Source organism: Maniola hyperantus, chromosome 7 (assembly GCF_902806685.2).
Source record: "Maniola hyperantus chromosome 7, iAphHyp1.2, whole genome shotgun sequence".
In the NCBI taxonomy this organism is placed as follows: domain Eukaryota; kingdom Metazoa; phylum Arthropoda; class Insecta; order Lepidoptera; family Nymphalidae; genus Maniola; species Maniola hyperantus.
The window spans coordinates 11,309,060-11,332,996 of NC_048542.1; the positions used below are offsets into that span (position 1 = coordinate 11,309,060).

Here is a 23,937-nt window from a genome sequence, read left to right on the forward strand (position 1 = left end):
CTATTTGAGCAGGTAAACATGATAAGTTGCAAGTCCATGGCATAAAAATGGTTTTCATTATTCTTTCTCGATTTGGCAACCCAATTTCTCATTTAGTTTAGTTTAATATTCTTTATTGTACACCAAAAAGAAAAGACACAAAAAGAAACATGTAAAATAAGAACATACAATTACGCCCCTGTCAATGTCATTCAAGTGCCAAAAGGGCATAAAAAGCCTCCGCTGCTCGATTGCGGTAGAATGATAGCTACAGTGTCACGATCGCAATCACCTCTGCTTGGTTAACGCTCGCTCACTATTGGCTTACAATGCCTACAATGCATTGTTGCAACAAGAATCGCACAAATTCAGCCAATCATTACAATGAGGAAGTTTCATGGCAACGTTCGATAAAATTGTCATAGATGCATAGATGCGCTTCCATTAGATAAAACCTTATCAAAGTAACGTAAACGTTAGTTAGGCCGTCCGTAAAAAATGAATCCTCACGCGCCATTTTAACTCTTATGGGTTTATGAAATATGTAAGTAGGCAATAGACAATAAAAATAGTAGGTAAATACAGAACAAACCAGTTATAAACTGTTAAAAAATTATAATAGAACTTGTATTCAAACGACGTTATATCTAGATCTCGGTACAAAAGGAACAGGGTTCGTGTCCGGGGTGAGCAGCAGCTGCACGTTGACGTTGGCGCGGCGCCAGCGGTTCCACATCACGTAGTGGTCCTTCCACAAGAAGTACACTGTGACAGAGTAGCCACATAGTACTATAGCCATGAAGAAGTCCATTGCCGTTTCGGTGATTCGGTGCGATATTCCTGCAATAAAGAGGACATAATCTAAAATTACTAGATGATGCCCGCGACTTCGTCCGCGTGGATCCGGAACCCGTTCTACTCTTCAATTTTCCAGAATAAAAAGTAGCCTAAGTATGTTTTCCCCGGGATAAAAGCTAACTCTGTACTTTTCATCAAAATCAGTTGAACTGTTGGGCCGTGGAAAGCTAGCAGGCAAACAGACAGACAGACACACTTTCACATTTATAATTCTTCTTCTTTCTTCGGTCCGGACAAAAAAACCGGTCAAGTGCGAGTCGGAAGGAAGGAATCATGAAGCTCTTAAGCAACTCATTCCCAAGATTTCTTATCATTTATATAACTCTTTACATTGTAATAGGATTTTTCAATAAGTTAATGTTTTATGAAAACTGAACTTGTTGAGAGACATCTCCAATATGTCTTCTGGAAGCTACTATAAGCTGTCTTCTGTTACCTAAGTAAGTACCTATACCAAGTTAAAAAATAACACAAAGAAAAAACAAACCTTCACTTTTTCTAGCTGCATCGAGCTTACCAAAATTGTTACCCTCAATGACAAAGTATTGTGTGCCAACGATGCACACCGCCAGGAGGCCGGCGGTTACCGTGGACAGCAGCCAGAAAATCAAGCAATCTGACTGCAAACAGAGACATTATATAAGTACTTGTTTAAGTAGGAGCTGATTTCCTAGTCTAAAATAATTATTTACAATTTATATTCAACTAGCTTATGCTCGCGACTTCCACCACGTGGACTACACTAATTTTGAACCCCTTATTTTTAAGGAACCAAGTCACAATATCACGATTCTAACTTCATATCCGACAGACTTTCATACAAAATCCAAACCCCTATTTTACCCCTTTAGCTCAATTTTATTTTACCACCAGCCCGATCCGCCCAGTAGTTTGAGCTGTGCGTTGATAGATCAGTCAGTCAGTCAGTTACCTTTTCCTTTTATATATTTAGATAATATATAGATTCCTGATATTAAAGACAGCGGATGGATATCATTTCTATATTTTTTTTAGAATTCCGTGGGTGCCTACTTGCTTTAAAGGTGCTATTCAGACCACCTGCAATAACTGAGTCACATAATTTGTAAAATAATTAATACTACGTAGCGACACAGCGTTTAGGTTAGGTAGGTAAGTATTTAATTACTAGGTACCTACCCTAGCTGTATACTAAAATAGACGTCTGGGTAGGTACCTGTAATTAAACACCAGCGAGCAAACAAAATAACTCACGAAATTCCAGCGATTCTCAACCCAACCTTATTTCACCCCCTGACCACAAGAGAGCGCTGTCGCCCGCCAACCGCGCGTTAAAGATGGCTGACATTTGACGTGACAAGACACGGGCATATTGAATTTGTGTATCGCTTTTGCCGCTTATTGAATTATTGTCACCCTAGCATTCGCTGTAATTTACGAGGCAAATATACAATCATGCTTTGTAGGCAGATGATATTAAAGTAAATACAGGATGTAACCAGAACGCTAGCATAAACTTAGCGTTATTGTTATATGCTATCTACCACAGTCCAATACCAATAACCGTTTGCCATATTTTCTCATTTATTTCGCGTTTTTCGCTAGTTGTAGATGTGTAGACAATCTTAAGATTTAAAACAAGGCAGTTAATAATAATCCAGTTTACTATAACGCGGAAGTGTTTCGACACTCGAATACTATCAACATTGGTGAGACATACGAACTCGTACTGAGCGTACAGGTTCCTAAATGGGGATAAGAATGATAAAATGCAAAGTTCGAGACCTGCGAGATACCAGTAAGTAGGTACATTCAAATACTAAAAATATAATGGGTATTTAAAACGATTTATCTAAACCACCTAAACTGTGACGGGCCAAAGCCATAAACAAAGTGTACCGACACAAATGGCCTTTTAAAAGCGGAGGGCCGATCGGATTCGTCGGGAAAAAATTGCTACAAAAAAATTTGGAGTGTGGACAAAAATTTCGAAGACGTATTGCCGGATGGGCGGGCGGGCGGGCGGCGGCGTAAATGGTACGCGAAGTAAAATGGAGTGGAATTACTGTGAGGATGCTTTCTAGTATCTAGAGGACAATATTATTTCTGAAATAGGATAGGTGAAAACTTTTAAACATAGTATATGAATTTTACTACTATACTATACAGGGCGTAACAACGCTAGCAAAAACGAAGACAGGTGATATTACCTACCTACTCTACTGGATGATTACTGATATTATACCGCGCCAATGCCGCTTCGTAGGTGGGGGCATTGACCCCAGTTTTGCACGCTATACATTGCGGGTTCGAAAAATAGTAAATAACTAAAACTACAAAATGAGGCAAATGGTTATTGGTATTGGATTGTGTTTAGATAGTACTAGCTTATGCTCGCGACGTCGTCCGCGTTGACTACATAAATTTCAAACCCCTATTTCACCCCCTTAGGGGTTGAATTTTTAAAAATCCTTTCTTAGCGGATGCCTACGTCCTAATAGCTATCTGCATGCCAAATTTCAGCCCGATCTGTCCAGTAGTTTGAGCTGTGCGTTGATAGATCAGTCAGTCAGTCAGTCATTCAGTCAGTCAGTCAGTCAGTCAGTCAGTCACCTTTACCTTTTATATATTTAGATAATAATAACGCTAAGTTATTGCTAGCGTTCTGGTTTCATTATATTTTATAATATTATACTGTATGTATAGTGTATACTAAGCGATTCGCTTCTCGTATTTAATAGGCAATGAATGCTAGATGCTATTATGAAAATATGGAAGAAGAGTGAACGAATACTGTAGGAACCTACCTACCTTCTATACTCTATCCATGGAAGTAGGTTCCATTAATAGAGTATAGAAAAGCATAAAAAGGTGTTTTTTGAAAACATTTTCGAATTGAATTTTGAACGTTTTTTTAAAACATGTTTGTGATTGGTTGGTGTCTGAAAATGGTTAACGCCCACTGAGATTTTCGTCTCTGTCATTTGTATGGGATTACGTAACAGAGAGAGCCCTATGTATACTAAATTCTTTCCGTGGATAGAGTAGGTATATGCAAGCGCGCTCCTTGTCCCGCAACACTACATCATTACTTGCTACTTGATTTCATTGCAATCAAGCGCATGCCTACCTATATGTTATAAATCATAGTATTTTGTTTATTAAAATGTAGTTTCAGTTTATAATAGATAAGTTTATAGGTGATGCTGTAGTACTTTATATTATAATTTGTATAAATGTTTACTATAACATGTATAATGCGAACTCGCCATCCCCACATAAAGATTTAAAAAAAAAAAGTTCTACAGTTTCCAGAGGGTTTGTGTATTTTCATCATCATCATCAGCCTGTGGACTTCCATTGTTGGCCTTCCCTAAAGAGCGCCATCACACCCGGTCCCTAGCCTTCCTCATCCAGCCACTTCCCGCCAGCCTCTTTCTTTTCTCTTCGTCGGTCCATCGTGCTGGAGGGCGTCTCACACTACGCTTGCTTAAACGCGGTCTCCACTCAAGGACTTGTGTATTTGTGTACTTGTGTATTTTAATGTAATTAAAAAGTTTGTAAATAATAGAAACAAAAAAATCCCTCAAGCAGCAAAAGCGTGGCTACAACGCAACCATAATATTCACCTGTAGATGACTCCTATTCCGTGGATTGCAGAACCACAGCCGCAGCGCCTGTAGCACGGTGTATCGAGGCGTGCGGATCGCCGGGTAGCTGGAAATACGAGTAGAATGGATTCAATTGTTCGTACGGTACCTACGTGCAATTGTTGGTCTATTCTGTGGTGACGTATGGAAAACAATACGTACCTACTTATATAAATAGTAAGTATCTACTGTATTGTATTTGACAAGAGGTGCAAGATAAACTTTTTCATTAGTGTTCTGTTTTTCCCGTCGATGTTTTTTAGGGTTCCGTACTCAAAGGGTAAAACGGGACCCTATCACTAAGACTCCGCTGTCCGTCCATCTGTCTGTTCTCCAGGTTGTATCTCATGAAGCGTGATAGTTAGACAATTGAAATTTTCACAGATGATGTATTTCTGTTGCCGCTATAACAACAAACACTTACTAAAAATAAATATTTAAGGGGGCTCCCATTCAACAAAAATATGATTTTCTTTGCTCGTTTTGCTTAATATTGATAACGGCAACAGATAGATGCTTGAATTATTTACAGAATATTTGGTTAAGTATATATATTCATTTTAAAAATAAATAATTAAAACAAAATAAAACAAATTTAAATATTTGTTTTATTTTATATACATCAAATTCAAATCATAAATTTTTTTAATGAAAATATTACAATAAAACTTAAAGCTAGCCTTATCTAATTACTATATAAATCATGACCGCGTGGAATGGTGCCAAGAATACTGCCTGCATTTCCGCGCTGGACAGCCAGGCTGATCCGTTGCGCAAAAAATCAAAGTCAAAGTCAAATGATTTATTCAAAATAGGTAATAAATTACTCTTATTGATTGTCTGGTATAGTGTTAGATTTGTAAGATAATATAGTGGTGATAATTATAACGCAAACTTAAAACTAAAGCTACGAGGGTTCCAAACGCGCCCAGGTCTGAGAAGAGCCCACAACAAACTCAGCCGGGTATTCTTTTTATTATCACCACTTTACAAAATTATTGAAACGTATTAGAACTATCACAAAGTCGTTAAGCAACTCATTCCCAAGCTTGCTTATCATTTAAATAATCCTTTACATTGTAATAGGATTTTTCAATTAGTTTACGTTTTATGAAAACTTTGAACTTGTTGAGAGACATCTCCAATATGTCTTCTGGAAGCTTATTATAGAAACGTATGGAATTACGAGCAAATGAATTGCTAACTTTACTGAGCCTAGAGGCGGGAATTACAAGTTTATTTTTATTTCTAGTATTTATATTATGACAGTCACTTTTTTTTTTAAATTTATTTATGTTTTTATGTACGTACAGTAAATTTTCAAAAATATATTGATTAAAATGAGCCAGCCCTTCTGTCATCAGATGAGGCTATTATAAATCATAAATCATAAATAATTGTTGTAAGTATATAAATCTGCAATAGAGTAAAGAGTGTGGTAGATCACCCATTAAATTAAATTAATCCGATCAGTAAACTTCTGTGGAAAAGTAACCGATCTTGATGCATGCTTTCATTGAAGCTTAGTTAACGATGAAGTAGTTACTTTCAGTCGTCAGCAGACGAAGAAAATCGTGGATCAGTTAAAAGTGAAATTAAATCGGCCACTGATATTTCATCTGTTAGGGTTGTCACTTTAAAACATAGAATATTAATTGAGTGAAAAAAAACGTAAGTAGGTATTAGGTTTTTGTAAAAGTAATAAACTAGAAAATAAACCAATTTCAATCAAATTAGGTTGCTAATATTGCATTTTTGTAGTTTTGTAGGGTTGAGAGTAATATTTTTGCATGAAAATGCTTATTTTAATGCAACTGTCATGTATAAAATACAAACACGTACAAAGTATAAAGTTCTTAAATGTGCTGTACACGAAATACCTACTGGTATAGTTACTAGTGTGCTGGCCTGCTTTAAAAAATGATGTTCTTAAGTTATAGACGACCTCCCTGGTGCAGTGGTAAGCGCTGTGGTCTTTTAATTAAGAAGTCCAGGGTTCGAGTCCTGGCAGGGATTTGGAAATTTATAATTTATAAATATCTGGTTTGGTCTGGTGGGAGGTTTCAGCCGTAACTAGTTACCACCCTACCGGCAAAGCCGTGTCGCCAAGCGATTTAGCGTTCCGGTACGATGCCGTGTAGTAACCAAAGGGGCATGGGTTTACTAAAAACTGCTACACCCTTTCCACGTTAGCCCGCTTCTATCTTAGACTGCATCGTCACTTCCCACCAGGTGAGATTGCAGTAGAGGGCTAACTAGTACCTGAATAAAAAAAAGAATAGTTTCAGAACAGTGTTAAATTAATAATTAAAATGGGCATCGGTTTTTGACAACCTTAGTACAGATTTTTATAAGTCTGCAAGTTAGCTCGGATACTCGAACTCACTCTAACGTAATCTGTTCGATTTTGTGTCCGCAATTAGCTGGATGCGATTTATCTGCGTCACACAGACGGCCAAGCGTTGGTCGGTTTCGTTAGGTACAGATCTAACCGATGATATAGGCATTTAGAGTCTGTTGAACAAATGCTTAAATAACGATTTTAAGTTTTTAGGATTACTTACCTCAAAAGGAAAAACGAAACGTTGTCTGTCTGTCTGTCAAGAAACCGTTGACCTAAATCATGAAATTTGGCAGGTATAGGTAGGTCTTATAGCACACGTAAGGGGAAAAATCCGAAAACCACGAATTTGTGATTACATCACAAATTTTTTTTAATGTGTTCATAAACAAATATTAGTATTTTCAACTTTCTAAGTGAAATCGAAATTAGGCGATAGAAATCGCATGACTTCAATAAAATTATTCTGCACCTAAACAGTAGGTATATTATTTATTTATTACTTAATGCAGTTTAAAATCTCGTCAATCTTTTACACGAACTTACAAAATTGATAAACGTTTAAAAACTATGTTTGAGTTAGGAATTTTGTCGCACTTTAAATAACGAATTTGTATTTGGATAAAATAAGTATCTTTATAAATACTATCTGTCCCGGCTTACTCACGTGTGTAGTCGACGTTAGCCCGACTAGTTTCGAACCCATACGGGGTCCTTTTTCAAGGGAGTCCGTCCGCGCCCGCGCCGCGGTTTCCGCCGCCAGTCAAAACCGCGGCGCGGGCGCGGACGGACTCCCTTGAAAAAGGACCCCGTATGGGTTCGAAACTAGTCGGGCTAACGTCGACTACACACGTGAGTAAGCCGGGACAGATAGTATTTATAATGGAAATCACTCACGGTAGTTTAAACGCTAAAATAAGTATCTTATTATTTTTTTGGGGGTGGGCTTAGTTTACACTTAGCTTTTTATGGTACATTTTCTAACGTGTAATTCCTACTATTTCATTTCGATTAGTAGACGACGATTTAAACTAAATACTTAAAAACGATCGTTAAATCAAAGTGGTAAGGCAGTTTATTTCGCTAAATTAAAGTTCGAAGTACGTTCGTTCTTAAAATTGAAAACGAACAGTTAACTACCCAGTGCCGACAACTGTTGTGACGCCAACCATTAAATAAGTTTTATTAATGGAATATCGCCGGCCGAGCTTTTAAAAGCTTTAGGGATACAGACGGGATACAAAGTACTCACACGTGGCCGTAATGTAGCACGTGTCTATAGTACGCGACAGGTCGAGATGGCAACCTGTCGTGTTCTATACGTACGTCGTCGTCCAGTGGGCCTAATATAAATGTTGAAGTTAACGTCAACTGTGCCTAAATCTGTCACTTAGTATAGACAGAGTGAACTCTCGGTTTGATCCTGAATCGACGATAATACTTACTTCATCATGATCAACCCATCGCGGCTCACTACAGAGCACGGGTCTCCTCTCAGAGTGAGGGTGTTGGCCATAGTCTACCACGCTGGCCAAGTGCGGATTGGCAGACTTCACACACCTTTGAGAACATTATGGAGAACTCTCAGGAATGCAGGTTTCCTCACGATGTTTTCCTTCACCGTTAAATCAAGTGATATTTTAATTACTTAAAAACGCACATAACTCCGAAAAGTACGAAGTGCGTGCCCGGGATCGAACCCCCGACCTTCGATTGGAAGGCGGACGTCCTAACCACTAGGCTACCACAACTTCTTATTATTTCTCACGATAATATTTACCTATGTCAAATATTATAGGCTATGGGTGACGAGAAACCGAATCGGTAAAATCAAAAGAACATAGGCAATTCATAGGCTACCTAGCGTCAAATGTAGCTGTAACATTTGCCGTGGACGTCGAAGCCTCGACTTTTCGTTACAAGTTCCCTGACTGTTGTGAACTGTGGTATGCACGGAAAGAGGACAGAAAACTTTTCAGTCCCTTTTCTGTCCGTGTACTTAAATGACAGATTTACGCACAGTTTGCGTTAACTTGAAAAGTTACACTTTGGCCTAAGAAGTCAGAGCCCAGCGTGCAGCGTGTTATTTAAGTTATTTTTAAGCTACGTAAATCATCATTACACCATTCAAATAAGCCAATCCTTATTGATTCCCATTAAATAGGCTAAAATATTATTTGCTTTAACCACTTTAACAGTGAAGAAAAACATCGCGCGGAAACCTGCATGCCCGCGTTCTCCATAACGTTCTCAAAGATGTGTGAAGCCTGACAAACCACACTTAGCCAGCTAAGGTTTAAAGCCTAAACCCTTCTCATTCTGAGAGGAGACCTATGCTCAGTAGTGGGCCGACCATGGATACCCCATATCGGTTTTTACACGGCATCGTACCGGAACGCTAAATTGCACGGCGGCACGACTTTGCGGGCAGGGTGGTAACTGGTAACTAGCCACGGTCGTAGCCTGCCACTAGACCAGACTAGTGACAATTATTCTAGAAATTATAAATTCTGTACTACCCCTGCCGGGAATCAAAACGAGAACCACGGCACTCACCACTGCGCTAGGGAGTAATATTGAAATTCTTTAAAATTGCGATCAATTAAAGGTTTTTTAAACCTTGGTACTTACCTACTTACGAGATCGGAAGAAAGTCGCAAGTCTACATCACCAATTCTCCTATATTTTGCTTCATATTATTAGCATTCATTGCAACGCAATTCAATTAATTGTCCCATTCACAGCACGTTTTGCGAAATGAAGATAAATTCAGTAGTCATTGTACCTACCGTTTAATTACTGAACCTGCTAATCGGCTTGCTTTATTCAATTTAATATCAATTTATCGACGAAATATTGCCCGAAATTGAAATGTAATGATGAAATGTTAACTAAATTATTAAATGCTGAATTACATTTGGTTTTGAACATACTTATTTTGTAACTGGTAGTACCTACCTAGGTATTAATAGGTAGATACATTATACATACCGCTTACCACTTAGGTACAGTTCTTGCAATTCACGAAGGCGAGTGGACTTTACTTGTGGTTACGTCGGATACACGGGCATTGCGTAAGTGTCCGTGCATGTCGGACCAATCAGTCGCGAGCAAGCGCTGGCAAACGCATACATTCAGTGTACGTTACTTATACCGATACCACTTAAACACAAACATGAGCCACTCGCCTTCGTAAATTGCAAGAACTGTAGTTAATAAGTATCTATGTCTGTAGGTAGTCTGTAGTGTCAGATTCTGTAAAAATATGCAGTTTCAAAGTTACTGGGCTCAAAGGTTTACATACAAATTTTTGAGACCATGTGACTTTTAACTTTATCTTTCTTCTCTTGAAAAACTTACACTCAATATTATAGATTGAAAAATTACACTCATGGCTTCAATCACTGAGTAGTAATATCTAGGTCTAACTGCAGGTAGGTAATAGGTTCAGTACCTTGTCAAGTAAAAGATTTTAGATTTTTGATAATTCACACCACCCCTACATCCAAACATGGCTTGATATCACTATCATTATGTTCTCGAGATTAATGATTTGTACACAGAGCGTTTGACATCTCCTTTATTAGATTTGATACTAATTATGATCTTAGTGGTAATTACGTATCTACACCCTACTAGTAGGTATCTAATTTAGATCATTATTATTATTATTATTATTATTTATTTATTATTTAATTAGAACGGCCATAAAGCCAATTACACTAATTAAAATACGAGTACAAACTAATACACAAATCATGATCATCACAATATTGCTTACTAATAATAATCGAGATTGACATGCCCAGGTGTAAGTCCCGCAAATTGCTAATGCGCGTGGCCGCCAGTTTTAGTGACGTCAGCACTAGACTGAAGTGTCGAACAACCAGTACCGTTGACAAAACTGTCGGTAGAGTACGTTTATCGTGTTTTGAATACTTAATTGCAAATTCACACATTTTGTTTCGTTTTTAACTGACTTCAAAAAAAGGAGGAGGATCTCAATTCGACTGTATGTTTCAACCTATAGGTACTAACTACTAATATAAAATGTGATAAAAGGCATTTTTGAAGACTGTAGGTAAATAAAGAAATCACAATGATTCGATAGAAACCCGTGCTACCACCAACTACCTATATCAAAGAGTAATAAAATAAAATAGACATTACCTGAAACCGCACAGCTCACAGTGGTTTCTGCCCACTTGATTAAGCCACCTTTGCAAACACGAGAGGTGGACGTTTGCCAGCGACCCCTTGCAATTGCAAGGCGATATTAGTCTGTGGGAATACGGAGCACAGAATTATTTTTAAGCCTTAAAGTAGCTACCTATAATAATTTGAATGTACATAATTTTAAATGTTGTATCGAAACAGGCGTTACTTCATTATTTTGATATAATCCACTGAAACATTCAGCTGATTACAGCAAACTAACCTTTTGGTTCCTTGTGTACATTTTTTTTTTTTTTTTACTCGGATACAAGTTAGCCCTTGACTGCATTCTCACCTGGTGGTAAGTAATGATGCAGTCTAAGATGATAGCGGGCTAACCTGGAAGGGGTATGGCAGTTTTTATTAAACCCATACCCCTTTGGTTTCTACACGGCATCGTACCGGAACGCTAAATCGCTTGGCGGCACGGTTTTGCTGGTAGGGTGGTAACTAGCCACGGCCGAAGCCTCCCACCAGACCAGACCAGAAATTTAGAAATTATAAAATTCCAAACCCCTGCCAGGAATCGAACCCGGGACCTCCCACTATTAAGACCACAGCGCTCACCACTGCGCCAGGGAGGTCGTCAAATTAAACATAATTTTAATAGTTGCATAATTTACACCTGCATTTATAAATAGCTGATAATAATTATTATTTGTCTATATTTGCCGTGTCAGAGACTATTTTGACACGGCTGAAACGATTTTGACAAGACTAATTTTAATCCTGGGATAACAAAAGATCCCTATGGGATTAGTAAGAACTACTATGGTTGTATAGGTAGGTAAACATTTATTTGGTCGTCGTCATCAACTGATAGACGTCCACTGCTGGACATAGGTTGGTAGGGACCCACCACGCCGCGGTTTCGCCTGGATCCAGGGTCTCTAAGGCGATTTATTTGATGTCGCTTTTCCATTAGATAATTTTAACAAATCTATATTTTCAGTCACTATATAATTGATACTTGTATGAAAGAAAATCATTTGTAACTAACGTGTCATTTTAATACAAGTTCCAACCCTTATTACTTCAGAACGTGATTGCGAACTAATATTCTAAACATTATGTACAGTAAAACGTTTCAGCGACGGCGTTCAGTGCAATTTGAAACTCATTCGGCGGGTGCTAATGAAGCTTCCGTAACCAAACATGACCAGTAGGGTTGGTACTATTTTTAGCATTGCAAAAGTCCACAGGATATCATTGTATAGGTAGATAAAGTTCAATATGGTTTGTTACTGCTAACTAACGCAAGAGGCACAAAATATTTTAATTCTGTGAATGATATTTGCAAACGTTCCTATTTACGTAATGCATCTGGTGAGGCTTTTAATATATTTTTAAAAAGGCTTTTTATTATGTAGTTTGACTTTTTCGGATAATATGTAGTCAATATGGATGTAAATATTCCATCGAAATTGGTTAATTAATTTTCGGCTAATTCCATCCGATTAAATTGAATTTTTGCAGATACTTGTGGATTGGAAGTGCGTCTCTGATGATAAAAGTGGGAGGTAGACATTGGAATTCTATGATGGTATACTAGCAGGGTCATAATAATAATAATGTCCAGTGTCATATGCATGTTGGCTGAAAGCAGTAGGTACCTTTTTGTGAGAACCTAAATAAAATTGACAGCCCTACTGAATATGATCCTGATAATTAGGTTACGTTTGCTTCCAGTGCTATTTTGATTTATTGCGAAATATTTTGGACAGTATATTATTGTGTAGGTGTAATAAAAACATTCATCGAATATTGGATACAGACAGGCGTTATTTTCATTCATCATAAACAAGGAACAACAAACTTAATTAACTGTAATCCGCCATCCATACAACGTACAGCAGGTGATAATATATACCACCCGTCATCCCACTATTAAACATGCAGGAAAAGCAAGCAAGCTGTATACACCACCACTATATAACACCACACAAATCTTCTAAAACATACTCAACGTACGTTTCACTTCAACACAAGAGAATCCTCATGAGATGTAGAGTCTACAACAATTCATTAATCATAGCCATTTATTACTAGTATGTAAGTAAAGTAGTGAAATATACTCGCTAACCTTTCCTTTCCTCTTGTCATGCAAATCCTGCACACATTAGACCCGATGCTTGAAAGAGAATCTCGTTGTACTACTTCTAAGTTTGACCTTTCCGACGCATTATCTGATGTTTTCTTTTTGTTACTTTCTTCGGCAGTTCTAGATTGATTAAGAGCACTTTTTGGTACCATAACCTCATTCACAGTTTTTTGATTAGTTAAAAGACTTATATTTGGAACGTTTTGAACTAAATCATTAGTTATTGTACTGATAACAGCGCGAATATTCACATTCGATGTTTCATTGATTGTGTTCGGCACAGTTTTATTCAGTTTGAAACAAGAGGCCATGAACTTTTTAAGTTCATTGTATGTAATAGAACCATCTTCTCTATTTTGAAAATTTTCTAGTATTGGTATTTTCAGTTCTTTAATTTCTACATTTTTCGTTTGGTTTGCTTTACCAAAGCTTATTGAGGTAAGTCTGAGAGCATCAGCAACATCTTGGCTTGTAATAATTTGTCTAATACTATGCTCGGACTTCGATAGTCCAGTTCTTAGGTTATTCCTAGGACTGTGTGGGATTGCTCCGGGTAAATTTAAAACTCTAGAAGGACCGGCAACATTCTGAGTTTGTACGATTGCATTGTTAATCGATTTCTTACCACGTATGTTTTCTTCATGCGACGATTTTTCTTCTATTGTTTCTGATTTTTCTTTATCACCCATTAAAACTTGCGATTCATTTGTATTTTTATTTTAAAGAAAATGTTAGTAAAATAAACCCTGTATGAATGTTTCAGTTTTGACAGCTAGGATTTAACAATCGTTCATGTCAAATCTGCCAAACATACAGACAGAGTCCTCCCAAGGCTTGCAAGGAGTCCTCAGACTAGTTTGATTCAAGAAGTATATATACCTAAAAGGTTTTATTATGTTTAGTACACATTCTCTCAGATATTCTTCATGAAAACAAAATTTCAGATAAGTAATAAGATAGGTACGACAATATTGCCGGTGTCGTACGATAATACATTGAAACGTCTGGCAGACTATTGGCTCACTCCCGGAGAAACAATCAGACCTCTCCAAACATCTCTAAGTTCTTGGTCCAAATACCCTGGGGGATTGGGAGGAGAAATGTTTATACTTTATTATACTTTATTATAATTACAAAAGTGTGTTTGTTATTTGGTTGTCCTTCAATCACGCCGCAACGGAGTGAACGGATTGACATGATTTTTTTTAAAGAATATAGTTTAAAACCTAGAGGGTCACATAGGCGCACTTTTTATTCCGGATTCGAAGAGCTCCCAAGGAATTTTTAAAAACCTTAACCAATGCGGAGGGAATCGCGGGTATCAAAATAGTAATAATTATTGTAGTATAAATTGCTAGTCATCTCATTTTGTCGATATTAATTGTTTAGCTCTTGATTGAAGTACCTAAGTAGGCTTACCTAGGCAGGTGCTTGATAATAAAATTGAGATATCGGCAGACTCCAACTCACTCTATAAACTAGAGCTTTCCATGAACTATCCTAATTAAATATGGTTGAAATGCTTCATTTTTGAATATAAGAGATTATTACAGAGGTTTTTATAGCGTAACATAGTAAATATTGTTATGATTTTTTACGTGTTACTGGCCTTATCAAATTACTGTACAAATTATGCCCGCGTGAAATGGTGCCAAGAATACTGGCTGCATGTCCGAGGGATGCTATGCGCAAAAAATGAGCCAGCCCTTCTGTCACCAGATGAGGCCATTGACCGCGGTGAGATGGCCATGTTATGACTTGAAGTTTTCTTGAAGTATTGTTTTTATTAGTCGTCAAAGAAATTTGAAAGCACAAAAACATTTAATTATTTTAACGACACAGGCTTTACCACAGCAGTGAGATGGCAAACCGTAAAAACCGTAAAAATTTAACAGACCGTAAAGTGGTGATTTATTTTTTTACGAGTTGTAATTACTTCTCATTACCACTCGTAAAAAATATCGTTAATCCGTAATGTGAAACGCGACGGATTAAAAATCTGCAGAAAAACTAATAGGTATAGACCGTACGGTACCTACTACACCTGTTTGATTTTAAAATCAAAAATTAATGTGCAAGTGTAGTGTGTGCGATAAAGTTTTGGCTATTTAGAATGCGGTTTATGACTTCAAAAGTTACAACGATCAGCAAAATACCGTTTAATTAATTTAACATAATATTTTAGCCGAACACCAATTAATTAACCTCATATATTCCCGAACACATTTATTAAAATTACGATTTATTACATAATTATTTTCTTCCGGTCGACGCGTTTTCTTCCGCTGCCGCAATTAGCAAAATGTGCTGTTTTCATGAAAATATTTTTGATGCAATAATTAAGTCAACACTCAACTTTTCCTTTTTAGCAAGCGAAATATTTTAATTAGTTTGTCCGAACTCACGGCACGACCCGCGTGTAAAAGTGCGGTTAATGCTATGCAATAAAGTGCTAAGAAAATAAACAAAAACTTTTAAAATTATGCGTTATTAGTTCGACCGATTAAAGATCGAATACTTATCGAGTATTTTCTGATAATTTTATCTAGAAATGCTTTAAATTATCTTTAGTGAGCAGTGCCTTACTAAGTAACTGAATTTTGGCATTTTGTCCATACAACGAAAAAAAAACTTCTTAGTCTTTGGGATACACTTAAATTATAACCAATAAGATGTCGCAAACTAAGACGATCCAACATCGTAAAATTATATTTATGGATATGGGTTTGACAGTTCAAAGTTAATGCGCTTCCCTTGATGACTTTTACGTGCTTTTACCATCTACTTAGCAACATTACAGTCTAGTCTATAAATTAAAAAATATATATTTAAATATAGATCAGTCTCTGTTGCATAGGACAATCCACAGTAACGGCCCGATGACTTTTTGACAACACCGGGGCGTACTGCGGTATAATTTGTAATTAAAGGCCCAGGACCCAGGTGTGTTTTCAGCTTTGTCCTGCAGATTTCTGCTTCACATATTATACCTCGTTGTTATGGGATTTTGGCGGGCTTTTCTAAAATTAGCTTTATTCATAAAAGGGTTCCTAATTTATGATTATTACCCTTTCTAGCAGTGACAACTTTTAGGAGTTATGCGCGTATAGATAAATATAACTTGCTTTAACGGTGAAGGAAAACATCAGAAAACCTGCATGACTGGGAGTTTTCCATAATGTTTTCAAAGGTGTGATAAAGTATGAACTAAGTCCTTCTCATTATAAGATAAGAGGACTGAACAAGCGATGGCTTGAAATATGATGATGATAATGTAAATAAAATAAATCTACCATTAAAAATATTTCGTAAAAACGTAATGCCAGCTGAGAATAAAATTATCGAATATTACGTCGAAACCATACCTAATCTCGTTTCCAAAATGATCACGAAGGCTTCTTAGTAAACATTATTACCCTAGTTAAACGATTTGCATTAGGGAACGATGTTTTGTTAAGAACCGCAAAATTTGGACCTATATTAACAAATTATTTTCCAATAACATAATTTCCCATGAAACAAGACGAGGACGGAGCTGCTGCTTGCTAAAGAAATTATCGTTAAGCTAGACTTCCGTGGGTCGCGGCCGAAGCGACGGATGCGCTGCGGTTTCACATCAACGTCGCGTTGACGTCAACGTTAACGCGTTCCGATGTTAAGTCTGGTCTAAGCGTTTGCTGTGACGCAGCTGGCGTAGCACACTGCACAGCACAGTACAGATTTTGCAGGGCAGTTGAGGTAGGCATTGGCCACGAGCATATACTGTGACGCAGCTGAGTGAGACAGATTCGTTTTAGACAAAGAATAGACGTTTCTGAATTGACGTGCACGCGTCGCGCACAAATCTGTGCCTGCACTACTACGTAATGCAGAACAGCTCTGATACATGTCTGCGTCGCACGAGCTTGTACGTTCATGTACTACAAAGTTTGCTCTGCTCTGAACTAGGTACGTTGCCTGCGTCTCAGCATACGGTTAGCCTAACAATCTGTCTCGTGCGTATAAAAGTTTCATATTTTTGTTAAGACAAAGTTACATTGTGCTGTGTGCCAAATACCTTTCCACGGGCAATAACACTGACCGGCTGAGGTACGGTCACGTGCGGTTTACTACAGATCTACAGCCGTACTGATCTGAAACGGGGGGCTACGAAGGGGCAGCAAATATAGCCGACATACTTAATACACTTTCCTAGTTTTTAGTATTGTCAGAGCGAACTTAAGTGAGGGAACTCTTGGTTTGATTCTGAATTGACGATATGTCAAATATTAGGCTATGGGTGACGTGCAATCAAAGAAAAATAGGCGTTTATTAGGTTACCTAGTTTGGCGTCTGGCAGACGTCAAAATATGTTACCTACATTTGATACGCCTGCCACCATTTGCTTATCTTAATGGGACGTCGATTCTTCGACGTTTTGTTAAAAGGTCCCAAAACTGTCGTGAACTGTGGTATTGTCGAATGAGACGCGGCGCGTCCGTCGCACGCACTTCGTTCGCGACCCACGGAAGTCTACCTTTAGCAAGCAGCAGGCCGAACACAGTCAGTGTGACACGTGATCTGTCTCACGGCTTTTGAAACGCTTTTCCATGAAAAAGTCGCGAGAAAGCGTTGTCGCGTTGATTGTGCTTACGCCGCCGTAATCAAGATTTATATCATGCTTTTCAATACTGTTGCTACATGGATGCCGCGTTTGGAAAATAAAATCGATTCCTAGAATGTTAAGGAAAAACGTGGTCAAATATTCCTAGAGTCGACATTTCTTTTAAGTTTAGGAACACTGAAATGTTGAAGAGAAACCATACACTCGAGCTTATTTTGAATGGTATTTATTCGTGCCGACCTTCAAGTTGTTTACCACTCGACCAATGAAGCCTAGATAAACTAAATAAAAAGGTCAACATTGTAGGTAGGTAAATTTCCGATAAATTATTTTGTACTTAAGACTTGTTGAGATTCGTAAATAAGTATTAAGTAATAACATCCTAAACCTAAATCTCATAATTACGTGTAATAGAGCTAATAGCTATACGGTAATTCTCACCTACATGTGACAACCACTCTTATTACTAACAAAACTCAGAGCAAAAAGTATAAAATAACATCGAATAATTCGAATTACAATAGTTTAATATCTTGCAAATGATCTAGCCAGCTTGGTCGGTTAAATGGACCAACGATGTTCAAATTACCATGGAACCTAGGACAATTGGGACTTTTATTAAATGCAAAGTGTTGCTGCTTGTTAGGTTGGCTGCTGTCCAAAATCGAAGAAGATGCTACTTGATAGCCAGTTTGAACTTTATAGAATAAAGTGAATACGAGAATGGCTAATTAGGTAGGTACTTAGCTAACTAATAGGTATGTAGTCTACAAAATAATAGGTAGGTATGCATGATCTACTTATCAATTTAAAAATTTATTATAAAACTTATCAATGACAACTAAGGTCTTATAGGTAATCTGGGTATTCTACCCATAGGCTTAGTATGTACAGCGAAAAAATTCTAAGCCTATGATTCTACCTATAGAAAAAAAACCGGCCACGTCACGTATGTACGTGTCACGTTAGGGTCCGTTATGACCACTTCCCGATATGTCTACTTTCCGATATGACCACTTCCCAATATGACCACTTCTCACGATATGTAAACTTCCCGATACGACCACTTCCCGTTACGACCACTTCCCGATATGACTACTTCCCGAAATGTCCACTTCCCGATACGTCCACTACTTCCACTCGCCTCTGTCATTCGTCAACGCATTATCCACCCCTTTTACATTTCACGCAATTCATTTCTTTAATTATTTCACGCAATCCATCCATGTTTTTTTTGGTCTTCCTCTCCTTTTTCCTTCCACGTGCATTAATTTATCTAAACAATATTTTTTATTATTCATTTATTGTATGAATTTGAATAATTCTATGGCAGCCAGGAGTTTAAGTTAATATTATAAAGTGCAAAATTGATTATCCGAGTGGCCGGGGTACTTTATGTACATTTTAGCTAGCTATTAAATAACGTGTAACTCCCAGCTTGGATTGCCGCCAAGCTAACAAGCGGTAGCATGTTGTTCCCAATCGGATTCACCAACGTCTTAAATGTTGGCTGAGAATTTGAATTACCAATTTACCGGAAGTTTTTTTGGTAGCTAAATTCAAAAGCTAAAATCAATGCTTTAGTTGCTCTGCCAAACACATTTTTGCCAATTACGATGTCTGTTTGAATGTTCATAGTACATGCTGTTCATCATCATCATCGTTATCATTATTGTCAACCCGTCGCAGGCTCACTACTGTGCACGGGTTTCCTCTCAGAATGAGAAGGGTCGAATGGGTTGAAAAGGCCCGGACCCCCCGACAAGAGACGGACGTTTTAACTACTAGCATATATAATCTACTAGTCTATAATCGCTTTAATTTTGTACACTTTGTTCGATAGAATTATTAATTAATTGTTATAGGTACCTTGGTCTAGGTATATGCATTTTTTGTATATTTGAAGCTTGCTTGCGTTTGTCGATACTCGACAATAATTATTATTTACTAGCTGCCCCGGCGATCTTCGTACCGCCTAACAGTCGATTCTTTTACAGGAATTTTTGTAAAATTTTACAAAAATTTAAGAAATATTACTTGAAGGAATATTATGAAAAAGAATTAGGGAATATAGAGATTATTATGCCTGATTGAAAGCAGTTACCTATGCTGAAGTTGGAACTCGCTTGCTAGAAGATGCCTTGATTTACTCTTTCCTTGATGATATTCCCACTTACTAGGTGGACGGACGACAATCGACTCGCAGGATCCAGGTGGCACAAGATTGTGTGGTAAGTCATTACAAGAGACATAATTTTTGTACCTACGCCTTTTTGTACCTACTTATTAAGATTTCTTTTTGTAACCTGTCATTTGTGTTTCTGTGGTGCAATAAAGTATATACATACATACATACATACATAATTGTACAGGTAGTGGACGTAGTAGAACTTCGTATTTTGGCACCAACATATTTCCGATTCTGGGCATGTTCATGGGCGGCGCTAATCACTTAATATCAGGTGACCCGCCTGCTCGTTTGCTCGCAATTTATATTAAAAAAAAACCGGAAATGCTGGATTGTTATTATGTAGAGATCTATATAGCTCAAAGCTAAGCAAAATTTAAAGATTATACTCTATCAGGGAAACAAGTTAGTAGGTGTAGCACTCTCTCTGTTATAGGTACGTAATCCCATACAAATGATAGACCCAAAGAATCTCAGTGGGCATTGAATCACCACCGATCACAAACATTTTTTCAAAAACATTCCAAATTTAATTCGAAGTTTTATAAAAACATTCGAAATTCAGTTGAAAACATAGTTTCGTTTGTGATTGGGTGGTGGCTCGAAATGGTTAGCACCCACTGGGATTTTTGGCTAACCCCTTTCCGCGGATAGGGTAAGTATATTATAGTAAGTACCATTGGGGCTTTCGACGATTACACATTAAAGGCATCTGTATGTGATTGTATTTTCAATCTAGACTTGAAATTGCTAGTTGAAAATACGTAAAAGCCAAGTTGCAGCCAGAAAACTAATGTGACAATAATTTGGAGTCATTAAACGTTCGTTCCGGTTTTTACGTTATCAATTTCGGTTATATTTTGCTAAGTGTTTTCGAGAAAGATATTAATATCAGCTTTAGCATCGTGAACGTTCTCGCATAAATATTTATTGGGGTCTTTTGGTGGAGTAGTCGACGTACTAGTCATCGATAACGGGATGGCATATTTTGATGAAAACTTAGGATAGGACTTAGAATAACTTTAGGATTTTTTTTCTCTTTTAATAAAGAATATTAGCCATGTTAAATGACTAATATTCCCCTTTTCTCACCAACTAAGCGTCAGGCTTGTGCTAGGAGTAGGTACGACAATAGTGCAACGGGTGGGGTTTGAACCGTCGACCTTTCGGTTTTCAGTCCACTTCTTTACCGGTTGAGCTATTGAGGCTCTAAATCTTTATTAGCATTTTAATGAGGTGGGAATATAAATTTAATATGACTAGCTTTATGCTCGCGACTTCGTCCGCGTGGCCTACACAAATTTCGAACCCCTATTTCACCCCCTTACGGGTTGAATTTTCAAAAATCCTTTCTTATCGGATACCTACGTCATATTATGGTAAAATAGGGGTTAGAAATTTGGGTAGTCCACGAGGACTAAGTCACGGGAATAAGCTACCTATTGTAATATGTATGCAGGTAGGTATTTTGGGTACTACTTAGTTATAGCCCTCGATTACTTCCGTATGGATTACGGTTTTATAAAAAGGTTTCATATGTAGGTACGACGAATCGACGTAATGGTTGAAAACTATTATTATGTGGTCGCCCTATTGAACGCCTTTATACTCAGGGGGCGCATAAAACGAAATCGTCCGAATTGCCTCCGTGTATAATGCCTCAGTTTTCAGATCGCATACAGGGAACCAATCTTGCCCCGATCTACTGAAATTGATGCGCGGCCCGCACTAGGTCGGCTCTAAAATAACTATGAAGGTTTCGATCACTACACACGATCAAAGCCCACGGCCATATTGCTTGGAAGTTTTTTAAAGCTCCAGTGGAGAGTTGGTATTTGCAAGTAAAAAGTAAAGTAAAGTAAAATATGTTTTATTGTACACCAAAACCAAAACAATAGAAACATAATAAAGATAGCATGTACAAATTACAATAGGCAGCCTTATCGCTAAAATAGCGATCTCTTCCAAGCAACCTTAGGGTAGAGGATATTATAAAAATTAAAGAAAGCGGAAGGGGAAGTAGATTATGTTCTACTTGTCTGGCGGTCTGGTTTTCTAGGATAGTGTAAGCGCCCGCTACAATATTATGAGGGCTATACTTATAATAATATTTTTTAAGTGAAATCCTTTTAAAGTAAAGGTCGTATTTGCTTAAGGGAGACGTTTGACTCGGGGAAATGTTTCATAAAAACCTTAGAAGTGTTATGGTCTTATCCAGGTCACACAAAGCCAACATAACGCAGGATAAGTTAAGAACTCCCTAAGGAATAAGAAACCTCTTCTGTGTAGCTTAGCTTTACAGTTTTATGTACCTAATTTCGAAATTAAATGCGTTATCTTGACTTTGACTTTGTCTTACATTATTAATTTTATTTTATTTTATAGGTTTGCCAACAGATATAGTACACATATTATAAAATAACAATTTACAATTCACGGAGAAAAAATTTAGAGTGTACCTACACCCAATTACTGGCATTTTAAAAGTTTGCAATTAAATTATGTTCATACCAATCAGTTAAACTGATGGTTCTTTGAGAATCCCGTGGGAACTCTTCGATTTACCGGGATAAGAAGTAGCCTATGTCCGTCCTCGGGATGTAAGCTAACTCAATACCAAATTTCATCAATATCGGCTAAACTATCGTAAAAAGATAGCAGTCAGACAGACAGGCAGAGAGACACACTTTCGCGTTTGTAATATAACTAGCTGATGCCCGCGACTTCGTCCACTTGAAATTAGGTTTTTAAAAATCCCGTGGGAACTCTTTGATTTTCCGGGATAAATATTTGCCTATGTCGCTCTCCAGGTATATCTATACCCACGCAAAAAATCACGTCAATCCGTTGCACTGTTGCGACGTGATTGAAGGACAAACCAACAAACAAACACACTTTCGCATTTATAATATAGGTACTGATATGGATTCAGGCTCAAATAGAAATAAGAGCTAACAGCTACAAAAATAAATGCCACCACAATATCTAATGAGAGCTCTCATTATTCCAAAGGGCTTAAAAAAAGTTCAAATATGTGGAGTCAAATGACGGACCGCCCATACATCAAGCCACATAAATATTAATGTCCATCTCAAATGACACGCCATTAACATATCATATTCCCGACATGTCGCTTTCACGTGACTTTTGTATGAAAATCTCGTAATACCCGTAATACCCGAACCGACCGGCTGAAATGAAGGGTTGGATCTAGCTAGACACAACGCGCGACGTTAAAAACCTGCAGGCCGATTGCCGTAAACTGACATGTGACATCGCAATAGAAATATCCTTAAGAATCGTGATCGTTACAGTTGATAAATTTGCTATCGCGGACGACTAATGCACTATATCGCATTTGGTCATTATCGACATTTTGATGACGTATTGGTAGCACGGACCTATTTATAACCCGACTAAATCGAATATCTATGGTAATCACTTGGTAATCTAGCAATTTACATGGACATAACAGTCTCCTAAATTTGGCTACGTTACTTATTACAAATAAGTAGTTAGTCTGTGGTAACTATTTAGAACCCCAGACCACAAAGTACAATTTTTTGTTGTTTTTCCTTAGTTTACGCGTTTGTTTTTTGTGATTAATTCTGCAACTTTGCTTGCTCCTCGGACTCCGGAGACTTAGTTTTTCTCACTGAACTTATACGCAAATGCCTGGGCACTGATTTGCCTAAGTATTGGGACCCTTATTGACGGACTGTGGCTGCTTGGAAGTTAGAACTCGTAAGTTAACAAACGTTATCATTTAATACAAGTAAAGGCTCTCATGCGGGTTTCCTCACGATCTTCCTTTTCCTTCACAGCTAAGCAAGTGATATTTAGTTGTTACAATGGTATTAAACTCCGAAAAGTTAGAGTTTTAACAGCGTTTCATAAAGTACCTATTATACAAATTGAGTCCATTGCTACTGGTGGTTATGACTTCATAGTAAGTACCTCCACACTACAAGTGCTTTCTCGAGTATGTTTCCTTATGTATCTAGAGCTGCCTAAAACGTTGCT

The 23,937-nt window shown here is 37.6% G+C and overlaps 2 protein-coding genes across 3 annotated transcripts in view; one reads left to right on the top strand and one right to left on the bottom strand.

Moving 5' to 3' along the window:
* Positions 1–589: 589 nt before the first annotated feature.
* LOC117983848 (E3 ubiquitin-protein ligase MARCHF8-like) lies at positions 590–13,936 on the bottom strand. Of its 2 annotated transcripts, none has more exons than XM_034970470.1 (5): positions 13,106–13,936; positions 10,978–11,088; positions 4,446–4,533; positions 1,355–1,457; positions 590–819 (listed from the first exon to the last, which is right to left on the bottom strand). In XM_034970470.1, exons 1-5 carry the CDS (start codon positions 13,810–13,812, stop codon positions 611–613), a joined length of 1,218 nt encoding a protein of 405 aa, XP_034826361.1. In that variant the 5' UTR covers positions 13,813–13,936; the 3' UTR covers positions 590–610. The 2 variants fall into 2 exon arrangements, with proteins under 2 accessions (XP_034826361.1, XP_034826360.1); XM_034970469.1 differs by having other exon boundaries at positions 1,325–1,457.
* LOC117983512 (uncharacterized) overlaps positions 4,516–23,937 on the top strand; it is a 42,263-nt gene continuing 22,841 nt past the window's right edge. Inside the window, exon 1 of the mRNA XM_069499474.1 lies at positions 4,516–4,643. The gene's annotated coding sequence lies outside the window, so the exon portion shown is untranslated. The remainder of the gene's footprint in view (positions 4,644–23,937) is intronic.

Coding starts and splice junctions, on each gene's coding strand:
- LOC117983848 (XM_034970469.1), bottom strand. CDS start 13,812: ATGGGTGATAAAGAAAAATCAGAAACAATAGAAGAAAAATCGTCGCAT. Junction 4,534..10,977: donor TGTGAGCTGTGCGGTTTCAG/GTAATGTCTATT, acceptor TCGTATTTCCAG/CTACCCGGCGATCCGCACGC. Junction 820..1,324: donor TGCAGCTAGAAAAAGTGAAG/GTTTGTTTTTTC, acceptor TCTTTATTGCAG/GAATATCGCACCGAATCACC.